The sequence below is a fragment of the Apium graveolens genome, chromosome 10, assembly GCF_009905375.1.
Source record: "Apium graveolens cultivar Ventura chromosome 10, ASM990537v1, whole genome shotgun sequence".
Taxonomy (NCBI): Eukaryota; Viridiplantae; Streptophyta; class Magnoliopsida; order Apiales; family Apiaceae; genus Apium; species Apium graveolens.
Genome location: NC_133656.1, coordinates 227,641,414 through 227,663,838, shown reverse-complemented (window position 1 = coordinate 227,663,838; position 22,425 = coordinate 227,641,414). Strand labels below are relative to the sequence as shown.

The window sequence follows — 22,425 nt, the reverse complement described above, 5'->3', positions numbered from 1 at the left end:
AGTCCTGGTAGCATCAGATTAACTGATGAGGAGGAGGTGGCCTACCAAGCCTTAATTTCAGATGATGGGAAAACAGACACCTGGACCCTTTTAGAGGAATTTTCCTTGAAGAAAGTTGGTCTCTCCCAAGCCAGTGATAAGGGTAAATTTATACCTGCGTAATTATTTTTCCTTCTCTTTAATCGCACTTTTTCTTTTTTCTGGATTTTAATATTCCTTCTGCTTTTCCTTTCAGCTTGTGAGGCTATTAATAATGTCAATAGGCCTAAGGAGGGGGAGTCAGGCCGTCAGAAAAGGGCCAAGCTAAACAGGGACCCTAGGAGCAAACCTGACGGTCCTTCTTTTCTTAAGCCCCACGTCCCGGTGGTCGAGCTGGGGGACGATGTGGATCCTCCACTTAAGGCACATTCCTTCAGGCCTAACTGGGGCTTCAGGAGGAGCGATACGGTGGTTGGATCCACCAAACACGCTAAAGATTGGTCTTATCACTCCGTCACTCCCCATGATTTTACTGACATTGTTACGGGGAGTGATATTGAGACTATTGAGCTTCTGGGTTCTCAAGCCCAAGCTGCGGTAATTTTCTTTCTCTCCTTCTTTGAATCCCAACTTTCTTGTATTCCAACGAACTTGTGCTAACTCATACATATTTCTTTGCAGAGTAATACCTACTTCCAGGCGGCCCTCCATCAGGCTAGGTCCTGGAAGGGTAACTCAGATGGGTTTGAGAAAGAGATGAAGAAATGGGAGGAGAGAGCCAAGGTTCTGGAGAAGAAGCTGGACACGAAGAAAGAGGAGCTGGCTCAGGCTCATTCCGAGCTGGTGAAACTTAGGAGCGATAAGGATAAGCTCATCGATGACTACATGGATTCTGACAAGTTTAAGAATCTCATGGAGATTCATGATGAGGGTCTTTATTCCCTACAGTTTACTCAGGGATGGGACGCGGCCGTGAAGGCGGTTTCTGAGAAGTACCCGGGCTTAGTCGACCCTAAGGACTTTATAAGTCCTGAGCAGGCTGAGTCGGAGGACAGCATAGATGCCCTCTTTAACTCCCCTCAGCCAGATGATCGCATCTTGGATCCTAACACTGCTTCTCCTCCCGCTTCTCCTGCGAAGGACGCTGAAGGCGCTGATAAGGAGAAAGAGAATGAAGGCTCCCACATGGAGGAGTAGTTTTTCTATTCTGTAATTTGATCCTTAACTTATGTCTGGACTTTTGTTTGTATCAGATCTTATTACCCTCCGGGGTTATTTTATATGCTTCTTTCCTTATTCGCATTTTTCTCCTTTATCTTTCTGATACTTTAATATGCATTCAAGCTTGAACTAATTGGCCACACCAGTGTTATCACAACTCAAACATCCATAGGTTGAAATAATTTCGATTTCTTCAGTTTGAAGTCTGGTTTTTCAAAACCTTACATAATATGGGTTCGACCCTGATCTATAATAGCTAACAAAGCTTCAAGGTGCTTTTAAACCTACTTGTCATAATGACAAGTGAGAATCGTACTTCGACCATCTTACACGTAGTAAACCTTCAGGTTTTGTGCGTGCCAGGTTCTCGGGACTTCAAAACCATCCATAGTCTCCAGCTTGTAGGTTCCTCTACCCTGAACGCTCTTGACTCTATACGGCCCTTCCCAATTTGGGGCAAGCTTTCCTTTCTGTCCGACACCAGAAGCCTCTATTTTTCTCAAGACTAGATCGCCTTGTTTAAAAAACCTTTCTTTAACCCTTAAGTTGTAGTAGAATGAAGCTTTTTTCTGATATTCTACTATCTTTGCATGTGCTTTATCTCGCACTTCATCAATTAAATCCAGGGCTAATCTCTGCCCTTCCTCATTTTCTTTCTCATCGAAAGCCTGAATCCTTGGAGAGGAATGTGATATCTCCACAGGAACTACTGCTTCCGCCCCATATGCCAACATGAAAGGAGTTGCATCTGTCGTGACTCTACAGGTAGTCCTATAAGCCCATAATATGGGAAGTATCTCATCTACCCAATTATTTCTCGACTTTTCGATCCTCTTCTTTAGTCCATCCAGGATTATCCGATTTGCTACTTCCGCTTGCCCATTGGCTTGCGGGTGAGCCACAGAGGTGAATCGTAACTCAATTTCATTTTCTTCACAATACTTCTTGAATTCCTCATTGTTGAATTGCGTTCCATTGTCAGTGACGAGGATACGGGGAATTCCATATCGGCACATAATGTTTTCCCACAGGAATTGTGCAACCTGCTTAGTTGTGATTTTGGCCAAAGGTTTGGCTTCGATCCACTTGGTGAAATAATCAATGGCTACAATCAGAAACTTCCTTTGTGCTGTGGCCATAGGAAAAGGCCCTAGAATATCCATCCCCCACATAGCAAAGGGAATAGGTGAGTTGATAGAGGTCAGCATCTCGGGGGGTTGTCTGGCGACTGGTGCATGCTTCTGACAACGATCACACTTCTTTACATATTCTTTGGCATCAGCCATCATTTCTGGCCAATAGAAGCCTAAACGAGTTATCTTATGAGCCAAGGCCCTGCCCCCCAAGTGTTGCCCACAAATGCCTTCATGCACTTCCTCAAGAGCCAAGCGTGCCTCATCGGGCCTGAGACACCTCAAGTAAGGAACCACGAAAGATCTTTTATATAGAATCCCATCTATCAAAGAGTACCTTAGTGCTCGAACAGTTAACTTCCGTGCCTCAATTGTATCGCTTGGCAACCAACCGGTCTGAATGTGAGCCTTGATGGGATCAATCCATGACGTCCCCAAGCCTACGGGAGCCACAAGCTTAACATCTATGCTTCGTGTCTTCAAAACACGGAAGTACACACTTCCTGAACTTTCTTCAATCTCAGATGAAGCAAACTTTGATAGCGCATCTGCTTTAGCATTTTCTTCCCTTGGAATGTGTTCAACATGGCATTCATTAAATTGGGTCATCACAGCCCTTACTAGGCGAACATACTTTGCCATCGTATCATCCCTTGCTTCAAATTCTCCCTTTACCTGGGATATGATCAACTTCGAGTCTCCACGGACCTTTAAGTTTTTGACTCTAAGTGTCCCAGCAATCAGGGCTTCATACTCTGCCTCATTGTTTGTGGTTGGGAAGTCTAGCTTCATGGCATACTCAATTAAGAATCCATCAGGGCTTTGCAAAACCAACCCTGCTCCACTGGAATTTATTTTTGATGCTCCATCAAAATAGAGAACCCAATATTCTTTCTCCTTGTCCCCATTGTCGACTCTCTTGTCTTGAGGTGTGGTATCTTCCTGCCCCCCGACTTCTTGGTTGGGTATGGTACATTCCACCACGAAGTCAGCTAGTGCCTGGGCTTTTATGGCCATACGTGGCTTATACTTGAGATCGAACTCTCCCAACTCTATTGCCCACTTAATTAGTCTCCCACTTGCCTTGGGACTGTAAATGATATTTCTCAGTGGCTGATTTGTTAGCACTTCAATTTGGTGAGCTTGAAAATAAGGACGCAGCTTTCTTGAAGCCATCACCAAGGCTAAAGCGAATTTCTCAATGGCTGAATAATTCAACTCAGCACCATGCAAAATTTTGCTGACATAGTATACGGGTTTCTGGACTTTCAGTTCCTCCTTAACCAATACCGCGCTCAAGGCGCTTTCTGAAACAGCCAAGTACAAGAATAAAACTTCACCCAGAACTGGCTTGGCCAACAACGGGGCCTGGCCCATATACTTCTTTAACTCTTCAAATGCCTTCTGATTTTCCTCACTCCATACAAAGTCTTTAATGTTCTTTAATGACTTGAAGAATGACAAGCACTTGTCTCCTGACTTGGAGATGAATCGTCCTAGCGCAGCAACCCTTCCTGTGAGTTTCTGAACATCCTTGACAGTTTTTGGGGGTTCCATGTCCAGGATTGCCTTTATTTTATCGGGGTTAGCCTCAATTCCCCTCTTTGAGACCATCAATCCCAAGAATTTTCCAGATCCTACTCCGAAAGCACACTTCGTGGGATTCAACATCATCTTGTGGTACCTCAGGACCTCAAAAGCTTCCCTCAAATGGGTTATATGATCAGTCTTTACTAGACTCTTGACTAACATGTCATCAACATAGACTTCCATAGTTTTCCCAATAAGATCCTTAAAAATTTTATTCACCAACCTTTGATAGGTGGCTCCTGCATTCTTGAGACCAAACGCCATAACAAGATAACAATAAACACCAAAGTCAGTGATAAATGATACCTTTGGAATGTCATCCTTATGCATTTTGATCTGGTTGTATCCGCTAAACCCATCCATGAAACTCAGCATCTCATGTCCAGCGGTGGCATCAATCAAAGTATCAATTCTAGGCAGCGGAAAACAGTCTTTGGGGCATGCATCATTCAGATCGGTGAAGTCTATACACATCCTCCACTTTCCATTAGCCTTCTTCACCATTACAGGGTTTGCTAACCACTCCGGAAATTGAATCTCCTCAATGAAACCAGCCTCTAAGAGCTTTTCCACTTCCTGCTTTATAGCCTCTTGTCTTTCCGGAGCAAAATTTCTTTTCTTTTGTTTCACTGTCTTCCGGCTTGGATCCACGTTTAACTTGTGGGTAATTAACTCCGGGTCTATGCCTGGCATATCAGCTGCTGACCATGCAAACACATCACTATTTTCTTGCAAAAATTTCACTAACTTCCCTCTAAGGGGCTCCTCTAATGTAGCTCCAATGAAAGTCATCCTCTCAGGATTCTTGGGATCTAAAGGAACCGAAACCAATTCTTCTGCTGACCTTCCTCTATTCTCATCACTTTCTCGAACATCCATATCTTCAATAGGAAGAACCTGCCCCCCGACTCCATCTGCCCTCAAAGAGGCCACATAACAGCTTCTAGCCATTTTTTGATCTCCTCTCTCTTCTCCAATCCCGTTTCGGGTGGGAAACTTCATGACTGAATAGTAGGAAGAGGGGACTGCCTTGAAGGCATGTATCCCTGTTCTCCCCATGATAGCATTATAAGTTGAACTAGCCTTTACCACCACAAAATCTAGCATCTGCGTTGCTTGCCTTGGCTCCGTACCTATGGTGGTTGGCAATTTAATTATCCCTTCCACAGGACATTCTACTCCAGCAAATTCATATATCGGCATGTCGGTTGGTGTCAACTGGGAGTCGTTATACCCCATCCTTAGAAAGGTGTCGTGGAGCAAGATATTCACAGAAGCACCATTATCCACAAGGACCCTCTTAACCGGGCTGTTTCCTATTATTGGTGTTATGACCAGCGGGTCGTCATGGGGAAACTTCACACCCTCTAGGTCGGAATCATCAAAGGCCAATGTTACTTCTGTCCTGGCCCTCTTCGGGGCTTCTCCAACAATATGCATAACCTCTCTAGTATACGCCTTTCTGGAATTTTTGGACAATCCAGCAGCAGTTGGACCTCCAAAGATCGTGTTTATCACAGGCCCTTGAGGTCTCGGCCCTCCATAAATGGTGTTTATAACTGGTCCTCTAGGTTGGGGATTCCGCCCCTGATCATCTTGGTCCCTCCTACGATCTTCAAAGTTCTTCCTTCCATTATTATTTCTGTCCCCTCCATCTCCAGTATACTTATTCAATCTTCCTTTTCGAATCAAAAACTCAATTTCATCTTTCAATTGCCTACACTCATCGGTGTCATGGCCAACATCTTTGTGAAACCTGCAATACTTGCCCCTATCTAGCTTGGCGGGATCAGCCTTCAAGGGCTTAGGCCAGCGAATATCTCTGTCTTTCTCAATCTCCATCAAAATCTGACTTCTGTGAGCATTCAGCTTAGCGTATTCAGTGAACTTTTGCCCAGGTCCTCCCTTCTTGGGGGTTGAATCAGGGTTTTGTTCGGTTCTAGGATATTTGTCCTTAGCGATATACTCCAAATCAGTTTTTCGTTTCTTGCCTCCAGTGGGCTCATTACTTACTACGGTCTTCCTCATACTTTCTTCAACCTTGATATACTTCCCTGCCCTCTCTTGGAGCTGCAACATGCTCTCAGGGGGTCGTTTGGCCAAAGACATCTTAAAAAACTCATCCCTAGTTCCTTGTTGCAGTGCTATCATGGCTACCTTATCATCAAGGTCTGGGACTTTTAAAGCCTCCTTTGTAAAACGATTCAGGTAATCTCTTAAGGATTCCTTAGCTCCCATCTTTGAGCCATACCCGACAGGGTTTGAGGAAAGGCCCGACATTTTATAGCATCATTCACGGGTTGCAGCAGCAGTGCATTAGAGAATGTCCTAACATGATTAGCGGGGTCTCCCGTGCCATCATAGGCTTTGATAGTGGGCATCTTGAATTTCCTTGAGATATGGGCATTCATTATCTCTTCTGTGAAGGGTGGAGTTGGATCATCAGGATCTCCAAGGGGAAGGAGATTGCTTGGATCAGTTCTTGGGACAGCAGCCCTTCTTCTTACCGGACCATCCAGGTCTATGATAGGAGGAGGATTTCTCCCCCTAGGTGGTATGTGGGTTCTGGTGGCTTGGTGAGCCTCCAAGTCACGCCTCAGCCTTTGGATTTCAGCCTCATGAGCCCTGATCTTTTCCTGCACTTCTTGGGGATTCGCCCCTGGGGTGCTTTGGGGGCGTTGCCTTCCATCGGCCATTGGCTCTTTTCCAGGACGCCTCCTTCTCGGGGCCACTTCATCATCCGAAGATTCGGAGTCTCTCTCAGTGTATGGACCAGAAAATTCCCGATCCTCAGGGATAGGATCCAAACCTCGTATATAGGGGGGCGACCGCCCTCGTGCTTCGCTTCGCCCGGCATATCCACTTCCTCCAACCTTGAATAATCGGGGGAGTTGTCCCTTGTGGCTGAGGATGAGTTGCCCCTGTCTGGGCTTCCCCCTGAGTAGATGCATAAGTTGAATGGGGAGGAACCTCCACGGTTGATGAAATCACCTGGGTTGTCCCTGATGGTGTTCCCTCCTCCAGAGTGCTGGTTGTTCTCCGTGTTCTCGCCATGGTTGTTGTTGCGTTTTTCCCACAGTCGGCGCCAAATGTTATGGATAAGAAATCAAGGTTATTACTTGCTGTATTTAATACTAAGATTCGGGAGCTCAAGGCCTTTAATGGCTGCTCTCGTGTTTCGTGACTCAATCTGCCTTAACAAGATGCCTACGTACCTTGCTGATTGCCAAGGATCAAGTCAAAAAACGTAGTTCTGATTGGTGGGGGTGAGACCCCTTATATAGATGTGGGAGTCCTTGAATTGGACTTGGTATAGGAGACTTGGTGGACAAGCCTCTGAATTAGGATAGACTTAGGAGTCCTAGGAAGTAGGAAGCTGATCCCTTATCCTTTTAGGTCCCCTTGAGGCTAATCTATAAGGATTTATATCCTTATCGGGACTCTTCTCAATAGCTGATTTTTCCCTTATTAATTAATTACGAAATTAATTAATAATCAGGGCTTTTGGGCCTTTTTTATTCCACCAGGCCTGATCTGGTCCATTAGGCTTAACCTTTCTGGTCTGAGTTTCATATATCTTTTTATTGGGCCTAGCAGCCCACAACTTGTACAATTAATGCAGTATTTAATTATACAATCATAATTTATTTATCCCTATCACTTGTCTTGTTCAGAGGTCTTATTTCCCTCTTTTATGGTGTCACCGAGACCCATTGCACTAAGATGGATTTCAGCATCAAGAATCCATGTCAAATAATTTTTGTCGGTGACATCAAGTGCGTTAAACTCAAGTTTCGTAAGATTCGACATTTTCACTAAAAATAAACAAAACTCGAATCAACATCAATATTTATGCACATAAATATAATGCAATGCGATAATTTTTTATGACAAGATAACAAATAATTTGCGAAAGAAACAGATTATCACTTATCAAATATACTCACTTAAACAAATATAATATATTACACATAATGATGCATTTAATCAACAAGTTTAATAGAACATGATTTTAGTTAAGTCTCGGAGACTAAAATATATGCTATTCATTGATAACAACCCATCTTAGTTAACATGACAATTATTAACACGCATGCACAAGTAAAACAAATATAAATTACTGCTACATCAACTCTTAGTCACGGAAATAGATTATAAAAGCTGCAGGAGACAAGGCATAGCCTAGCTTTTAGTTTTTAACTATTCGTGCAAAGTGCAAATCTCCCTAAATTTGTACAACATTCAGATTATAGCATAAAAATATCAAGCCACTTAAGTAATTTGCAAGGGATAACATAAGAACTAATACAAATAATTCATGAAGCAGAAAACAAGTGAAGTGATTTTAATTTTACTTACGCAAATGTTCAACTAAGCAGGCATGAAAATCAGGTCAAGCAATTAGCATAAATGATTAGTACAGAATATTATACAGGCATCCACTTATATATTTAACCACCCGCAAAGTGTAATACGTGAACATGACAAATATGAACTAAAAGAATAGACTAGCATGTTATGGATCTAGTTTTACTAACATGCAATCATGCCTGCGGTAATATATTCATTTAACAATTAAAACATGGGCATACCTTTTGTAGAGACAGGAAGTAATGATCACCCAGCTAGTACTAGTACTTGTGTTGACAAGAAACTCGTGTAAACTCGTAAACCAACTTCTCCTTCTGGTGCACCCACAGATCTTATTAGCTTTCGTGCTGATAACGTGTTACAAACTAATATAGAATATATTATATAGAGAGCATTACAAGAACAAAATTACTAAGAGAATAGAGAAGATTTTCATTTCATATATCAATCACATATCTTACAATGGTTTATATAGGGCTAGAGTTTGTAGGTTACAAGTAGCATGAAAAGCCAAAGGGTGTAAAATGAAAAGCCAAAGGGTGTGAGAATTAATGGGGTAAGTTGTAAGGTTAAAAGTCATTCAAATATATAACAAATTTGAAGATTCAATTTTTGAAGTAAAAAAGATTAAACAAAAACAACTCATGAAAAATATCATTGGTTGTTTTCAATTTTCATCAAACACTCATTCCAAAACCCATAGACTCATACTTCATTATCTTCTTCTTATTCCCTCCAATGTCTTCTTCACTCTAACCTCAAAACAAAACAAAACAAAACCATCCAAACACGCCCTTAAATGGAAGCTCTAAGCTCCACCTTCATCTCCCCACCTCACTTCCCCAAAGCCCCACAAAAACCCAAACCCCCAAAAGCAAGAATAACCTGCTCAGCAATCTCACCAGACCCCTGGTCTTTAAGTGATGGCAATTCCATCAACACCCCCAAACCCAAGTCCAAGAACCCCAAAAACCCCCTCTCCGACGACAACGCTCGTCGAATAATCAAAGCTAAAGCTAAGTACTTGAGCACTTTGAGGAGAAACCAGGGCTCTAATGCTCAAACACCCAGGTGGATTAAGAGGTCTCCTGAGCAAATGGTGCAGTATTTGGAAGATGATAGGAATGGCCATTTGTATGGGAAGCATGTTGTCGCCGCGATTAAGCGTGTTAGGAGTTTGGCTGGGAAAGGGGATGGGGAGTATGATATGAGGGTTGTTATGGGAGGGTTTGTTAGTGTTTTGAGTTTTAGGGAAATGTGTACTGTTTTGAAGGAACAGAAGGGGTGGAGACAAGTGAGGGACTTTTTCGGGTGGATGAAATTGCAGGTTGTTTTCGGTTTCTTCTACTTGTTAAGTTTATATGACTCTAATTGTTTAAGTGATGATGATCTTTGAAATTTTGCTCGGAGTAATTTATTATGACTGTTGCATGAGGATGGCAATTACAATATCTGGTCCTTTTAGCGGCATGTTATATTGTATTAGAATTTTGATAGAAATGGGATATAAGCTGCAAGGACTAAATTATAAATTGGCGATCATTTCGGGTCATAACTGCGGGTGATTTTAAATGAATGATCTTTCTGAGTCGTATTCGGATGATTATAATTGTGTCCATAATGGAATCATGTTGCTGTTTAGGTCAGAGTCTATGCTTTTCCTGCCTGTACAAAATAGCGGAATCTGTGTAGTACAGAAAAATTTAGTAGTACACTAGTATATAGTTTGAGTGTATATTTAATTTTCTTGGACATTTAAGCTTTTATCTAACCTGTAAAAATTGTTAAATGATTCGGTAAGACAATGCAAATGAATTAACTATATTTTGAACAATTTTGTAGGGAACAAAATAAAGGAAGAGCAAGTACTGTATTTTGTAGGTGACATGATAAGACTGGGAACTAGAAATGACTTAATTATTACTTTACATATCTTCTCTGTTTGAAATTAAGATTGTGATGTTAGCCTTCTTAACTCTTATGTTCTTTTTGTCAGGTTTAACTCTTTTGTTTAAAATATATAGGTTTTATCTTATTTCCTTTAAGTTGTATAAAGGATATGCCCATATTAATTTGGTGTAATGTTAGAATTGTGCTTGAACAGTTAAGCTACCGACCTAGTGTCATTGTCTACACAATTGTGATACGTATGTATGGCCAAGTCGGAAAAATAAAGCTTGCTGAAGAGACCTTCTTGGAGATGCTTGAATCAGGGTGTGAGCCGGATGAGGTTGCTTGTGGTACCATGCTTTGTGCATATGCTAGATGGGGACGCCACAAGGCTATGGAGTCATTCTACTCTGCTGTACGTGAAAGAGGGATATCTCTTCCCATTGCGGTTTACAATTTCATGCTTTCATCTCTGCAGAAAAAATCACTCCATGTGAATGTGACAGAGTTGTGGAGGCATATGCTTGATACGGGGGTAGTGCCAAATGAGTTTACTTATACAGTAGTAATAAGCTCGTTCGCGAAACAAGGTCAAGCTGAGGAAGCCTTCGGAACTTACAGGGAGATGAAAAATTTGGGTTTCATACCAGAAGAGGTAACTTACAGCCTTCTTATAAGTTTAAGTGCCAAAAAGGGTGAAACAGATGAAACACTCGGACTCTATGAGAGCATGAAGTCTCACGGCATAGTACCAAGTAATTTCACATGTGCATCACTTCTGGCCCTTCATTATAGAAACAGGGACTATTCTAAAGCTCTGTCCATCTTCTCAGAAATGGAAAAGTATAAAATTGCTGCAGATGAGGTTATTTATGGCTTATTAATTAGGATATATGGGAAACTTGGTCTATATGAGGATGCTCAAAATACTTTCCGAGAGATTAAGACACTGGGTATACTTACTGATGAGAAAACTTATATAACAATGGCGCAAGTCCATCTTAGTTCAGGAAACTTTGAAAAAGCTCTGTGCGTTATGGAAGAAATGAGATCTAAAAACATAATGTTTTCAAGATTTGCTTTTATCGTCTTATTGCGATGCAATGTTATGAAAGAAGATGTAGCAGCTGCTGAGGGTATATTTCAAGCTCTGGCAAAGACTGGCATTCCTGATTCTGGTTCTTGTAAAGACATGCTTAGCTTGTATATGAAACTAAGTTTGACTGACAAGGCAAAAAATTTTGTTGCCCAGGTAAGGAAAGACAGGGTAGAATTTAATGAGGAGCTTCTAAAAACAGTGATTCAGTTATATTGCCAGGAGAATATGTTAAAAGATGCGGAACAGTTGATAGATGAATTAAGTACAATTGAATCTTTTAAGAACAACAAATTTATACAAACATTTTCCCTGGTTAATGGTGAATCTTTAGTACCGGATGATGATGCTTCTTTTGAGCCCTTGGACGCATGTGGTACAATGGCTTTTGGGATGATGCTTATTATGTATATGGCAGATGGCGATGCCAGTGGAACAGAAGAAAAACTCGAACTTTTGCTCAAAACTGCTAATGGCTTGACAGTTGCCAGCCAACTCATAATCAATTTCATTAAAGAAGGCAAGAATTCACATAAATCTGATAGTTTATTTTATTTACCATGCCATCATTTTTTGCAAACAAAATCACCAGCAGATAAATCTAGTCTCCAAGCATCTTGCTTTAAATATATGGACACAAGATAGTATGATATACTTCACTTATCTTAAGCGGGTTTGCATGCAGGAGACACATCAAAAGCAGAACGTCTGTATGCCTTACTAATGAAGTTCGGTTGCATGCCTGAGGATGCTGCATGTGCATCTATGATAAGTTTGTACGGGAAGCAACAGAAACTGAAACAAGCACAAGAAGTCTTTGCAGCAGTGACAGATTCATCTAAAGCTAGAAAACTTTTACATGGTTCCATGATTGATGCATTTGCCAGGTGTGGTAAATCAGAGGAAGCATACCAGTTTTTCAAAGAAGAGACTGTGAAAGGCCATGATTTAGGCGCTGTAGCCATTAGCATGCTTGTAAATGTTTTAACCAACTGTGGTAAGAATGATGCATCCACAGCTGGTATTTATATGTCTACTTTAAGCATTAGAAAATTCATTAGCTATCATAATTTCAAAATTATAGATAGTCATAAGAAGTTCCTCCCTGTTATGTCTTCTTCAACCTTAACATCTACAGGTCGACCCTCAGTCCTCTATAAACAAGTCAGGACAAAATATCTTTCAATTATTTGCTATGTAAATCTAACAAAAGCAGCATCCTAGTGTGACCCAATAGCTCTAGTAGTCAATTAATTCTTTAAAACGTATGGACCACTACTCCATCTCTTTGTAATCTTGTAAGAGCTTACTTGAGGAACTTGAAACTTATATTTATTTAAGATCGACAGTAAAGACTCTAACATTTGCAAGCTCAAATCTCACGTGGTAGTGATCATATTAACATAGCAGAGAAAGGCAGTGCTTATGTGCATGCATTAAAGGTTTAGTAGAAAGGTTGCTATTAATTATTAATAAAACATGTATTATCTATATGTTCCTTATAATTTATGGAAACCTTTAACAGGTAAATATCGGCTAGCAGAGAACGTTATTCGTGACTGCATTGGTAACAAAATGGAGCTTGATACTGTAGCTTACAATACCTTCATCAAAGCGATGCTAGATGCAGGTTATATTATCTTTCCTTATTATTAAATGTTGTACCTCGCTTGGGAGAAAAAAAAGTTGGATTAACACATGGAACAATATAATTTGCAGGCAGATTGTATTTCGCAGCTAGCATTTATGAGCACATGCTCTCGCTGGGTGTTATTCCATCAATTCATACATATAACACCATGATCAGGTAAAACCTCAACCTTGATGGTTCAATTCTCTGTGGCCTGGAGCCGTAGTGCAGAACCGAATACCGAGTAAAATCGCTGGATTTAATTAATTAACTGATTGTTTATATGAAGAAGAGGTGTTTGCGTTTAGAAAGTTGAATCATGAAGATAGGTCATATATTTGTTTTTAACTGATGAAGCAGTTTATTTTGTGTGCAGTGTGCATGGACGTGGTCGGAATCTAGATAAAGCCGTGGAGGTATTCAACATGGCTCAAAGTAGAGGCGTAGCTTTGGATGAGAAAGCATACACTAATATGATATGCTACTATGGAAAAGCTGGTAAAGTTACTCAGAAGTCCTAATAAAATATATGCATAAATGGAATTACACCTCTTATCATACTTTCAAAGCCAATATTTTTATTGTCTAACATGAGGTACTCTTAAGCAAATTGAGGTGAAAAAAGATTCAAGATGAATTACTGGATGGTTATCAATAAATTTGAAACTTACAATATTTATTATCTAGCTGGGCCGTACTGTGTACATGATTTTTTTTTCCCGAAAGAATTTACTTTTTTTTTAAGTATACAATAATAGGCTTAGAGAGTTCTTTGATATCTGTGATCTTCAAGTAAAAGAATTTTGTTATTACCTGTTGCAATATCTGAGGAATTTGATTGTATCGTCTTTGTAGGTAAAAGTGATGAAGCATCCCTTCTATTCAGAAAAATGCGAGAAGAAGGAATAAAACCTGGGCAGGTACGTATACGAATTTTTCAGGTTTTACAATCCAGAGAAGAAAAAAAAAGTAAAACCATCATACATTATGTGTGTATAAATTAAAATAGACATCTCCACAGCCATGAGTTTTGGTACCAAGTCAATTAGCTTGAACAGAATTACAGAACCTTAGCAATACTATACTAAATCTTTAACATCTATGAACTTAATGGCTATATTAAGAATGAAAGATATTAGTCCGAAGGTTGCAGCTGATAGCATAATTATCTATCTGTGCTCTGGTTAGTTGGTAAACTAAGATACCAAGAAATCACAAGGACAGTAAGGTAATGACTTGATGCAGGTAAGTTACAATATTATGATGAATGTATATTCTACTGCAACACTTCATCACGAAGCAGAAGAACTTTTTGAATCCATGCAAAAGGATGGCTGCCCACCAGACTCCTTCACTTACCTTGCCCTTATTCGAGCTTATACAAAGGAACTTAAATACACTCAAGCAGAGGAAGCTATTAAATTGATGAGGAAGAATGGAATTCCCCCATCATGTGCTCATTTTAACCTCTTACTATTTGCCTTTGCAAGAACGGGTAGGACAAAAGAAGCTGAAAAGGTACTAGAGGAAATTATAGCAGCTGGATTAAGTCCGGATCTTGCATGCTATCGAGCTTTACTTAGAGGCTACATGGACTATGGACATGTGAAAGAAGGCATCTCTTTTTATGAAAAAATCACTGGTTTGGTGAAACCAGACAGTTTTATTATGAGTGCAGCTGTTCATTTGTACAAGTCAGTTGGCATGGAACTCAAAGCTGAAGACATTCTAAAGTCTATTAAGAGCTTGGGAATTTATTTCCTTGAAAATCTTCAAGTCGGATCAAAAGCTCAAACTACCTAGTATGTCAAAATCAATGTGCCACCTGTCATCTATATAATAATGTGAGGCAGTAATGAGAAGAACCCTATTGGCGAAACCATAGATATGATGAGAAAAGAAAGTAGCAGAAGGTATGATGAAAAGAGATGGTCAGTGACGACCTTTCCAACCTTCACAAGTCTATGAAGAATATGTGCTCAAACAGGCAAAATTGAAAACATGCTGCAATGATCTTCATGAACTGTTGCAATAAGGTGGGCTAGCATCGGCTCATGATGATTATCTCTGGCTCTCTGAGCACAAACACACACACACACACACTATAATCTCTTCTCTTTGGGTTGATTTCTGAAAAGTGCAGAACCAGTGGAATTCCGTAAATTGCTTGCTTCTAGGTGCTCTAGTGCAGCAGAAACTCTTGCCAAACCAGATTTTTTGCATGCATCATAAGCTCCTCGACTATTTCAAAGAGTCTGTGGACATGATTACTTGAGGCAGTTAATCTCATAAATAAGGAACGTACTGATCTTTTTAATTTCAGCAACCACTTAGAAGAATGGTAGTGATGTAATTTGTAGATGATTCTATAGCTACATACAGTTACATTGCAACACTTAAAATCATCTTGCATAATACTATACATGTTTAACTTTCCTTTTATGTTGATTACATATGTTTATCTTGTGAGTTCTGCTAATCAACAATTGATCTATAACCTGAGCACATTTGTTTTAAATGCTATATTTTCCCAAATATTAATATTGTGGTACAATAAGATGTAGAAATTGAACCCAGTTGGGAAGTGGTTATGTGTTTAATTTTTTTTTAAACATGTATTTAATTGTATGTAGTCACTTTTACCAATTTTAATAATTTTTTGTTACATAATTAACCACCCTATTAGTCCAGTTAATGTATTAGATTTGAGTTTGTGACCAATGAGAAAAATAATGGATAATAATAAAAGGCCCTTAATATATCATAGATTTTATCTTGAAGCATTGAATTATGGATGCACCTAATTTCATAGTTATGAAGTGATAACAAATCAAAATTGTTGACGGAGGAATTTGGTATCAACAAAGTTTGAGGTTCGTCGCCGAAATCAAGATCTACAATGGTGGTTCTTCGCCTGAAAAGTGAGCGGAGTGTGGTGGTTGTGATAAATTGGGGGCTGAGATTGCTTAGGGTTGGTGGTGGCTCCTTATGGCTCTCGCTTCCGACCCATCACAATTTGCCTACGTATCCCTATTTATAGGGGATCAAGCCCACGTAGTTCTTGGGGAATAAGAAATCTAATGGGCTTAGACTTCTTATTCTCAGGCCCGGTCCAGAATCCATCTTCCGCTAGCTTTTGGAATGTCCAACTATGAGGCCCAACCGCGAAGGCCCAAGGCTCGTTTGTAATCGCAGGACTTCACGGATAATGCATCTCCCTGCGCAAGGATAACATTCCGCTACAGCTATCTCCCTTGAATTACGAACGCAGGTATAGCCACGGTTCACCCCAAATGCCAGACGCGTCCCTGTCCCCCGAATGAGGATAACCCACCAGATAGCAGGACAAGTGATCCCAAGCTCTTGGGTGCAAAGTGCAGGATGACTCCAAAGTTCTCCAACGAGGACACCCGTTGAATACAAGAACAGAGTTCCCAAAGCACACACCAAAGTTAACCCCGCATCCCCAACGAGTACACCCGTTGAATACAGGAGGAGGCCTTCAATCATCAGGCATACCCCTGGAGGCCTTCAAGCTTTTCACGGACATCCCCCTCCTTGACCGTCTCAAGGAGGGAATTCTTCAAAGAGTACTCTTGATCATGCATTCTTCACACATAGGACGCGTCCTGAACGATTGGGCGCGTCCTGACGCTACGAACTCCACATATTGCTATATCTTCCAAGTATCTCTATTTGCTTTGTCTTGAATGAGAACAAGCTCAACCATCCCAAAGTGTGCATCTCCAGGAGGCAGGACGCGTCCTCCCCTTGTAAAATACACATATTCTCCTTGCATGGCAACCTTATTACCTGTACAGCTCATCCCGTTATTTATACTTATCAGGGCGCGTCCTGCGCCTTGGGCGCGTCCTCCTCCTTTCAATATCTTCCTCCTCATCTCTTTACATGACAACCCAAAATACAGCCTACACAATCATGGACGCATCCTACATATACAGGGCGCGTCTTCGCTTCATACAATGTAGACCAAAACCTAATTATTCATCTTCTTCCCCCAATTCAATTCCAATTGACCCGTAGTTGACCCGAGATGATCCAATACCAAATTTTGGCTATAACAACTACCCCCCGAATTCCATATGAAGTTGGAAACAAAATTGGAATTCTAATATCTACATCCAAGCAAAAATTTGTGTCATCCTCCACTCGTATGAGTATGCGTCTTCTGCATCTTCCTCTATGAAGGCGCATTCTTAATTAAGGTCGCGTCTTCGGAATCTTATCCTCCTTATTGACCATGACGGCGCGCTCTCACTCTTTGCCGCGTTCACAATTGTCATTCACATTTCTTCCTGCCTTCACCTATGAATACCCCTTCTCTTCTTGATAACTTTAACCTTGGTTTGTCTAGACAGGTTTACCACTTATGTACCACATATCTAAGCTTACATGAGCTAACTCTGCGTAAGAAACAAGAGAATTTGTACAAAAGTGTGCACCTCACATACCTTGGAAAAGCACAATCCATTAACAAAGGTTTGAGGATTCTCTAACTTTTTCATCCCAATATTGGTCTCCCATGAGCGCGCCTTAAACTGAAAGGGTCATCATATGAGGGCGCACTCTAAGGAAAGCGCGACCAGAATAAAACACTAGCTCTCTGATCTTCAAGTAATAAATAATCTTTGACGCAAGGAGGACGTGCCTTGTTGGTGATAGTGATCCTTCCATCGATGACACAATACCATTCTATATTTTATTTCCTGCTTCTTTCCAAATCATGACTCCAAACCGCTGATCTCATCTTTTCCACAAATAGCGTGATTCATTTATTTAAATCAAAGTCAAAACTTTTACAATCTTCTTCAATCATCTATTTTTAGAGGGCGCACCCTTTAAAGAGGTGACGTCTTCCTCAAATAATTAACATCATTAGAGGGCACGCCCTCTTTACGAGGAGCGTCTTGCTCGATGAGAGGAGCGTCCACGTCGACAAGGGTATCATTCTTGGAGGGCGCGCCCTCTATGAGAGGAGCATCCACCTCCACAAGGGGAATCACCCTTGGAAGGCGCGTCTTCTCTAAGAGGAGCGTCTACTTCGATAAGCTAACATCCTTGGAGGGCGCGTCCTCTCTAAGAGGAGCGGCTCATCTCGACAAGGTCTTCATCTTTGGAGGGCGCGTCCTCTCTAAGAGGAGCGGCTTATCTCGACAAGGTCTTCATCCTTGGAGGGCGCGTCCTCTGTCAGAGACGCATCCTCCTCGACAAGGGTATTCATCCTTGGAGGGCGCGCCCTCTGACAGAGACACATCCACCTCGACAAGGGAAATCATCCTTAGAGGGCGCGTCCTTTGTCAGAGACGCATCCACCTCGACAAGGGAAATCATTCCTTAAGGGAGCTACCTCTGTAAGAGGCGCGTCTACCTCGACAAACTAACATCCTTGGAGGGCGCGTCCTCTCTAAGAGGAGCGGCTTATCTCGACAAGGTCTTCATCCTTGGAGGGCGCGTCCTCTCCAAGAGGAGCGTCTTATCTCGACAAGGTCTTCATCCTTGGAGGGCGCGTCCTCTCTAAGAGGAGCGTCTTATCTCGACAAGGGTATTCATCCTTGGAGGGCACGCCATCTGTCAGAGACACATCCACCTCGACAAGGGAAATCATCCTTGGAGGGCGCGTCCTTTGTCAGAGACGCATCCACCTCGACAAGGGAAATCATTCCTTAAGGGAGCTACCTCTGTAAGAGGCGCGTCTACCTCGACAAGCTAACATCCTTGGATGGCGCGTCCTCTCTAAGAGGAGCGGCTTATCTCGACAAGGTCTTCATCCTTGGAGGGCGCGTCCTCTCCAAGAGGAGCGTCTTATCTCGACAAGGTCTTCATCCTTGGAGGGCGCGTCCTCTCTAAGAGGAACGTCTTATCTCGACAAGGGTATTCATCCTTGGAGGGCGCGCCCTCTGTCAGAGACACATCCACCTCGACAAGGGAAATCATCCTTGGAGGGCGCGTCCTTTGTCAGAGACGCATCCACCTCGACAAGGGAAATCATTCCTTAAGGGAGCTACCTCTGTAAGAGGCGCGTCTACCTCGACAAGCTAACATCCTTGGAGGGTGCGTCCTCTCTAAGAGGAGCGGCTTATCTCGACAAGGTCTTCATCCTTGGAGGGCGCGTCCTCTCCAAGAGGAGCGTCTTATCTCGACAAGGTCTTCATCCTTGGAGGGCACGTCCTCTCTAAGAGGAGCGTCTTATCTCGACAAGGGTATTCATCCTTGTAGGGCGCGTCCTCTGTCAGAGACGCATCCACCTCGACAAGGGAAATCATCCATGGAGGGAGCTACCTATGTAAGAGGCGCGTCTACCTCGACAAGCTAACATCCTTGGAGGGCGCGTCCTCTGTAAGAGGAGCATCTACCTCGACAAGGGTCTTCTACAAAATCTCCATGTAACAAAACTAAATCAAAGATCAATATTTTTAGAAGGCTTTTATCTTAACAAAGCTCAAGCGATGCAGAAACTATCTCTTGTTGAAACATCTCCCAACGAGGCATCTCACGAAGTGGCATCTGATAAAGGGCATCTCACTCTCAGAGATATTTTCTTGAAGTTGAGCGTTTCCTTAAACATGTGTATTTTTCCGACCTTAAGCATCTCTCTTCTTTTTAGGAAAAGCCATGTACCTTACTCATGTGGCAATATGTAACACCACAGAACTAATGAGAGGTAACCTACCCCCCGAGCGTGCACCTTGTCAAAAGTACTTTGTAGCCTCATCTTCCTCATCTGAACTAATGCAACTCCCACATTCCCTTTTTGCTAAAGACAACCAGATGACCTTGGTAGTCATATCGAAAGAAGAAGCCTTAACATATGAGCCAGATATGCTCAGGGCGCGTCTTGAAAACTCACTCAGATTATTGAGGATGTGAGGGCGCGTTCGCTGAAACTAAACTCTCGACATACTAGGAAGATCATTGTACTTCATTCGCTTCTTTATAAATCATGTATGTAATGTCGAGGAAGATCACATGGGTATTTCAATGAAGGCGCGCCTTGAGAGAGATAGCCTTGGAGAGTTTACTTATAACTGTTGAGGATATAATATTATATCCTTAGATGGAGGAGCTCATTCATGTCCTGGGGCCTCACCTTGACAATCAAGGGGCGCGTCCTAGGATTCATGGTACCTCTAATCTAATAGATTCTTTTCTCTTGAAGTTCCAATATTAAGATTCTCCTTGTGGTCAATAAAGTTCACCTCACCATCAATATTTTTTTTTCGAGGGCGCGCCTTAAAGAAAGGGCGCGTCTTGAAAGATGAGGAACTAGTTCCAATCGAGCCATTCTTCAAGTAGTGACTATAACTCATCTGATTATAATGACATCTTCATTGAAAACTTCCATAGACATTTTCTTCTGAGGACGCGCCCTGGGAGGGCAATTCTCCACTGAATGTTTCACATGCAGAGGGCGCGCCTTAATATATTGTGACGCAGCACTTGGTAACTCATGAGATTTTTTCCTGATAAGATTTCCTACCTACAATAAACACAATTAATATGGAGCTTGGAATGTTACCTGGAGGACGCGTCCTAGAGGGACGGACGTGTCCAGTCGGTAAATTTTCCTGGAATTTGTTGAAAGTCATCTGGGCCCCAAATTTTTTAATCAAGGCGCGTCCTAAGAGTTTGTGGGGATTTTCTCCATGCCAAATCTCTTTCCCAATCCTCTTCCTTGAGGGATCTTGTTAAAGACGATGACTAGCTCATGATAGTAATGCCTTCTTCTTGGAGTGTTCTCCTCCCGATCGTCCTCAGATTTGCGCCTGATTAAGTCTTCTGAACTGAATAGTGTTCTCAAATCTTCTAAATCAAATAGAATTGTTCAGTCTTCTCGTTGGAATAGGATTCTCCAATCTTCTAAATGGAATAGGATTCTCCAATCTTCTAAATGGAATAGGATTCTCCAATCTTCTAATTAGAACATGATTCTCCCATCTTCTAGATATAATAGAATTCTTCAATCTTCTAATTAGAATAGGATTCTTAAATCTTCTATACCAAATAGGTTTCTCCCAATCTTCTTAATGGAATGGGTTTCTTGCAATCTTCTAAGCCAAATAGGATTTTTTGGTAAAAATTCGTAGCTGCTGTTTTCCTCTGTTTCCGGGCTGCTCAACTTGGATTGTCCTATCCATATCATCTCTGAATTAAAGAGAATTCAATAAGCTTCGCGTAGGCTATAAGATCGTTCAAATCTGACTTACGGAACTCGAGATACGGCCCAAACAGTGTAAGCAAATCGCTTAACCCACCTAATCCGAATTTTTCATCCAACTTTGCTCCTTTGTGGCCATGGTTGTAAACTTCAACCCTCATGGCTGGAAATCATCATCCATGGATCTCCGTCGTGGCCGTGGATACTACATTCAAATCTCCTTCGACCCCCCTGGCCAAAAATATTTATTTTACGGATCTCCTTCGTGGCCGTTGTATGCAACTCCTCCGTGGCTATCCTTCAATTCTTGCGTCAAAGAACCTTCATCGTGACGAGACATCTCTTCCTCCTGAGATTATGATCTTGATGAGCACCCCTCCTTCTAGCGCCAATTTGTTGACGGAGGAATTTGGTATCAACAAAGTTTGAGGTTCGTCGCCGAAATCAAGATCTACAATGGTGGTTCTTCGCCTGAAAAGTGAGCGGAGTGTGGTGGTTGTGATAAATTGGGGGCTGAGATTGCTTAGGGTTGGTGGTGGCTCCTTATGGCTCTCGCTTCCGACCCCTCACAATTTGCCTACGTATCTCTATTTATAGGGGATCAAGCCCACGTAGTTCTTGGGGAACAAGAAATCTAATGGGCTTAGACTTCTTATTCCCAGGCCCGGTCCAGAATCCATCTTCCGCTAGCTTTAGGAATGTCCAGCTATGAGGCCCAACCGCGAAGGCCCAAGGCTCGTTTGTAATCGCAGGACTTCACGGATAATGCATCTCCCTGCGCAAGGATAACATTCCGCTACAGCTATCTCCCTTGAATTACGAACGCAGGTATAGCCACGGTTCACCCCAAATGCCAGACGCGTCCCTGTCCCCCGAATGAGGATAACCCACCAGATAGCAGGACAGGTGATCCCAAGCTCTTGGGTGCAAAGTGCAGGATGACTCCAAAGTTCTCCAACGAGGACACCCGTTGAATACAAGAACAGAGTTCCCAAAGCACACACCAAAGTTAACCCCGCATCCCCAACGAGGACACCCGTTGAATACAGGAGGAGGCCTTTAATCATCAGGCATACCCCTGGAGGCCTTCAAGCTTTTCACGGACATCCCCCTCCTTGACCGTCTCAAGGAGGGAATTTTTCAAAGAGTACTCTTGATCATGCATTCTTCACACATAGGACGCGTCCTGAACGATTGGGCGCGTCCTGACGCTACGAACTCCACATATTGCTATATCTTCCAAGTATCTCTATTTGCTTTGTCTTGAATGAGAACAAGCTCAACCATCCCAAAGTGTGCATCTCCAGGAGGCAGGACGCGTCCTCCCCTTGTAAAATAC

The 22,425-nt window shown here is 42.0% G+C and overlaps 1 protein-coding gene across 2 annotated transcripts; it reads left to right on the top strand.

Moving 5' to 3' along the window:
• Positions 1-8,966: 8,966 nt before the first annotated feature.
• Positions 8,967-15,350, top strand: LOC141689870 (pentatricopeptide repeat-containing protein At5g27270). 2 transcript variants are annotated; one of them, XM_074494371.1, is made up of 8 exons: positions 8,967-9,621; positions 10,399-11,800; positions 11,966-12,277; positions 12,806-12,910; positions 13,000-13,087; positions 13,287-13,408; positions 13,766-13,830; positions 14,156-15,350. In XM_074494371.1, exons 1-8 carry the CDS (start codon positions 9,094-9,096, stop codon positions 14,711-14,713), a joined length of 3,180 nt encoding a protein of 1,059 aa, XP_074350472.1. In that variant the 5' UTR covers positions 8,967-9,093; the 3' UTR covers positions 14,714-15,350. The 2 variants fall into 2 exon arrangements, with proteins under 2 accessions (XP_074350472.1, XP_074350473.1); XM_074494372.1 differs by having other exon boundaries at positions 9,483-9,621; positions 10,383-11,800.
• Positions 15,351-22,425: the final 7,075 nt, after the last annotated feature.